The following is a 5,000-nucleotide window of genomic DNA, read 5'->3' on the forward strand; positions in this document are numbered from 1 at the left end:
TTAAATTGTACTCATTCCAATTACAAGACCCAAAAGAGCCCTGTATCAGTATTTATTGTCACTACCTCCCCGAATCGGGATTGGGTAATTTGCGCGCCTGCTGCCTTCCTTGGATGTGGTAGCCGTTTCTCAGGCTCCCTCTCCGGAATCGAACCCGTTACCCGTTGAAACCATGGTAAGCCAATACCTTACCATCGAAAGTTGATAGGGCAGAAATTTGAATGAACCGTCGCCAGCGCAAGGCTATGCGATCCGTAAAGTTATTATGAATCACCAAGGAGCCCCGAAGGGCATTGGTTTTTTATCTAATAAACACATCCCTTCCGAAGTCGGGATTTTCAGCATGTATTAGCTCTAGAATTACCACGGTTATCCAAGTAGTAAGGTATTATCAAATAAACGATAACTGATTTAATGAGCCATTCGCAGTTTCACGGTATAATTGCTTATACTTAGACATGCATGGCTTAATCTTTGAGACAAGCATATGACTACTGGCAGAATCAACCAGGTAACTATCGTTCACCAGCATGCCAAGGCACGCCGGCTAAGCCCCCAAAGGAGCGGATGGTACCAGGAAGGGGGTCGCCAAAGCGTCCCCAATCACCCGCCTCGAACGCGCACACGGCGCATTTCGCTGCGGGCAACTTATTCAATTGCCCCCACTGAGTTCCCCAAGACGTGGTCCGCAACAGAGCCGGACAGGCGTCGCCGCCCGTGACCAGCCCGCTACATGTACGCCTCAAGAGGAGGAAGCCTTCGCCGACTCACGCAGCACAAGGCGCGGATTAGTCGGCGGGGCAGCCCCAAAGGTCTAGGAGATTTTTGGCATAGCCAGCAATCCACAAACCTGAAATGGCGCCCGCTCATGGAATTGAGCAGGACTTCAGGTGTCGGGCGCAAGTAGACGGCGCAATGCCTGCGGCACCGTCAGCCTACAAGCACCCAACAGTAGCCGAGTCCTGGGCAACGCGCTGACTAGAGTTAACTTTGCCAACCGCTACCTGGGAAACAAGGCGAGCGAGTATGAAACCAAAAAGTTGCAGCAGCCGCCAATCTGCGCTGCGAACAGCACCAGACGAGCGGCTGCCCGTAAAAATAACCAAGCAGCAGAGTCTTTACCCTTTTACAGGCAAGAGTAGCCACCAGGCTTTCTACCAACCCAGTTGCCCACCTAGAGTATGACTACTTTAGGTGTGCTCCTTGTAGTATGTAGGAACGCATGTCGCTCGGCGGTTATGGGTTTGCAGATCCCCGGCCGGAAACGACGTCGGAGGTCGGCATTTTTGTATGCAAAATCGCGTAGACATGCGCAGCCCCATACAAACCAAATGCCAGATTCAACGAGATAGCTCGTTTTCGCACCCACCGCCACCATTATGCGCCCAAACACGCCGTGTTTAGGCGCAAAAGGATTGTGATGCTTATGCAATTCTTCTGAGCCCACTTGAGAGGCGGTACAGCAGGCGACGTTGTTGGCGTAAAAAGTACGCTGCGCATGCAGGCGACTAACGACAAGGCTGGGATTGCGCCACGGACCAAAGCAACGGGTTTTCTGCGTTAGTTCCCGCCATCCCCGCTGCGGGACAAATGGAATGGGAACGTGATGGCTCTCTCTCCGTATAGACTGCTTTTGCAGACTACATGGCTGGTTGGGATAGGCGCCAGCTGGACCAAACATTGGGTGGGCATCACATGATGCGGCCGCACCTGCAGCTACCGGTCTGTATAAAACCCAGGGTTTTGCTCTTTATTCCCTCGCCCATCTACCAACAATATTTACCCATCATCACAGCTACACAATCGTACCCTTGTACACTCCAAAATGGCCTGGAATCCGCACAGCAGAAATAATACCGGTCGCCCAGAAGTAGTTCCGCAGGATCGCCTGATTGGGAGTGCAAGGAGATATGAGTTGAAGGTCGAACAGCAACCTATTCGAGCGCGCATGTGTGGATTCGGCGATAAAGACCGCAGGCCTATAACGCCGCCGCCATGTATCCGCCTCATCGTCTATGACCGGATTACGGGGCGAGAGCTGGACTTCAACGACATCGACAGCACCTACTTTGTCCTCATGGTGGACCTCTGGAACCAGGAAGGTACCGCCGCTGTCAACCTAGTGCGGCATTCCAGCGCAGCTCCCACAGTCAGCATCAGCAGTAGCACAACGACCTCGTATCCGCCGCCGCCAGACCGGCAGTACGTAACAACAGCCATTCCGCAGTACGATCCACCGTACAGAATGACGACGCACATGCCGTCATATTCGCATGGCCCCGTAATGGGGTACCCGTACCCGCAGCCTGGACCGCCGGCTAGCTATCCGGCGTACGCCCAAACTTACGGCCAACCACCCCAGGCACCCATAATGCCCCCGCACCCATGAGTTCAAACCACACGCGCAATCTTATCGGCATGAATGCCGTCAACGCTTGTCGTCTCAACGACCTCGACGGCAAAGCCGGCTTCTGGTTCGTGCTGCAGGATCTGAGCGTCCGGACAGAGGGCACCTTTCGACTCAAGCTCAGCCTCTTCGACATTGGCAGCGGCACAAACACGGTGGTGCCCGAGAGTCAGGGCCCCACACACGGTAAAGGTCCTTGCCTTGCACACAGCTTCTCAGAGCAGTTTACAGTCTACTCTGCCAAGAAGTTCCCAGGTGTAATTGAGAGCACACCGCTCAGTAAGTGCTTTGCACAGCAGGGTATCAAGATACCGATACGGAAGGATGCACCAAAAGAAATAGTCAACGCAAACGAATATGAGGCGGATGATTAGAAATTAGACTACTTTTGGGTTTCATCCTTTTCTTCCGGAATCGAGCATAAATAAAGTCACAGATGGTGTCTCCTCTCGTATCCTGCTGCCCGCAACCCACTGCCCTCCCTCTGCCCACGCCCTCACCTGCGCCAAAAGAGACTGCAAACCGGCTACTATTTCAAATTAGTAGACTTGTTAATAATTCATTAATCAACATGATTGATTCCTGTATAGGTTGAAAAAGACTTACTTTATTAGGCAGCCTTTAACCTAGATGGGAATTAATAATGCTAATCCAATTAATTGTTGACAAGTCTGCAGATTAGGATCCCAAGTAGCCGGCCGCCGTCTATTAGGCCCAGGTACCCCCGCTAGAGTCTAGACACAACGTTGGGCCCAGCTTCTACTCTCCACGACCCCATGGGCCGTTCCAACTGCAGTAAAGCAGTTGATACGATGCCCTCTGACCCCCAGAAGTTGCCTAGTAAATGGGCCGCCTCCAATTTGTGCCAAAGGCGCGAGCAAGAGCGCAGTGCCAACGGCACCCGCCCTCTACAGGCGCCCCAGCGGTTGCCGAAGCCAGGGCAGCAAGTCCACAAGGGGTGAGCTTGCCAATTGCTGCCCGTCAAACAGCGTGTACAAGTATGAAACCGAGTAATGGTCGCCCCGGCATGGCGCTGTAAACAGCCCCAAAACCGCAGCTCCCCAAGCCCATGGCCAGCCAAGCAGCGGGAAACGGTGCCGCATCTAACAAGCAGCCTACACCCGTTGCCGCCGACCATGGGCGAAAATGGTGCAACCCTCGCCGCCTTGGAGCAGCCAGCAGTTGCGTTGCCCTTGTCGGAGCACAATTCAAAGGCCCTCAGTCCAGAACGAGTGGGATTTATACAGCATACGCTGCACTCAGTCCCCCGAATGGCTTTCAAAAAGCCAACCCCACGCCCAAAGCTACAACGACCTCCCACCTGTACGATTGCCCTCTGGCAGGCAATCGTTGCGGCGGGCGCCCCTGTCGCCCAAGCGCCGAATACAAGTCTGAGCACTCGTACCCAGCGACCAGTGTCAATGGCCCTCCTTAAACTGCCGTGGGTTTGCAAACCGCCGGCCGGCAACGAACTTTTCAGATCGCCGAGGTCTGTATAAATACAAAAGCGAGCAGACATGCGCAGCGCCCTACAAGCCTAAACGCCGAAGAAAACAACAGCAGCTGTAGTGCGCCCACAACGACTACCCCGAGCCGGCCTGCGCACCGCCCTACAAGCCTAAACGCCGAAGAAAACAACGGCAGCTGTAGTGCGCCCGCAACGACAACCGACTCTCCGGCCCACGGATCCTTTGCCACTGTACTCCAATTGCCCACATCAAGGACCAACGGGCGGGCTTTACCAGCAAAAGTTGCCGTCTCAATGCCCAAAGTGCGTGTAGCACACGCCCCGACATAGGCTATATAGCCTACTAAGCGCGCTATATTTTAATTTTACAAGCAATAGTAGCGGCCAGCGTCAATACAGCCCAGTCACCCATATAGAGTCTGAGTACTCCAAGTGGGCTCCTTATAGTATATAGGAACCCCTATTGCTCGGCGGTTATAGGTTTGCAGATCCCCGGCCGGAAACGACGTCAAAGGTCGTCAATTTTATATGTGAGATCGCGTAGACATGCGCAGCGCCATACAAACCAAATGCTAGATTCAACGAGATAGCTTTTTTAACCTTGTAACCTTGGAAACTCAAACCTAATCGCTTTCAAAGTAAGTTTTTATTGGTTTCTAGTTAGATTTGTATTAGACAAACTAGTAACTAAGACTGTATACTTTACTTTATAGTACTATTCTCTAGAAACCTCTACAAAGTAAAGTATTCTCTTATACTTTAAATACTATAGTAGATAATTATTAGTATCTTTGTTAGTCATAGTTTATAAAATAAATACCTTAAACTATCTATTATACTTTTTTTAATATAGTATTCTTATAATCTCTAGTAAGTCATAAATAGACTTTTAGACTAGTATAGTTTTAGATAACTCGAACTATATATAGAAATATAGGAATAAAAAGTTATACTTAAAGAACAGTATTTACAACTATAAAGTTTTATTATAATATAAGATAAAATAAAAGCTATCTACAATAACGTTAGAGAAGTAAAAGTACTACCTAAATATTGTATATATATCTCAGATACTATACTAGTATATATAGAAAGAGTAATTTAGTATAGAACTTTGTAAGCTAG

The 5,000-nt window shown here is 50.3% G+C and overlaps 3 protein-coding genes across 3 annotated transcripts; all 3 read left to right on the forward strand.

Moving 5' to 3' along the window:
- Positions 1 to 1,825: 1,825 nt before the first annotated feature.
- On the forward strand, positions 1,826 to 2,389 carry PtrM4_154410 (Velvet multi-domain protein; the record flags this gene model as incomplete). The annotated part of the gene is made up of 1 exon (XM_066110373.1): positions 1,826 to 2,389. The coding sequence occupies one exon, from the start codon at positions 1,826 to 1,828 to the stop codon at positions 2,387 to 2,389; it is 564 nt and encodes a 187-aa protein (XP_065958599.1).
- Positions 2,390 to 2,418: 29 nt separating this feature from the next.
- On the forward strand, positions 2,419 to 2,781 carry PtrM4_154420 (uncharacterized protein; the record flags this gene model as incomplete). Its single annotated transcript, XM_066110374.1, has 1 exon — positions 2,419 to 2,781. The coding sequence occupies one exon, from the start codon at positions 2,419 to 2,421 to the stop codon at positions 2,779 to 2,781; it is 363 nt and encodes a 120-aa protein (XP_065958600.1).
- Positions 2,782 to 3,219: 438 nt separating this feature from the next.
- PtrM4_154430 (uncharacterized protein) lies at positions 3,220 to 3,906 on the forward strand (the record flags this gene model as incomplete). Its single annotated transcript, XM_066110375.1, has 2 exons — positions 3,220 to 3,365; positions 3,522 to 3,906. The coding sequence occupies 2 exons, from the start codon at positions 3,220 to 3,222 to the stop codon at positions 3,904 to 3,906; spliced, it is 531 nt and encodes a 176-aa protein (XP_065958601.1).
- Positions 3,907 to 5,000: the final 1,094 nt, after the last annotated feature.

Source organism: Pyrenophora tritici-repentis (genome assembly GCF_003171515.1).
Source record: "Pyrenophora tritici-repentis strain M4 chromosome Unknown M4_contig_00043, whole genome shotgun sequence".
NCBI lineage: Eukaryota > Fungi > Ascomycota > Dothideomycetes > Pleosporales > Pleosporaceae > Pyrenophora > Pyrenophora tritici-repentis.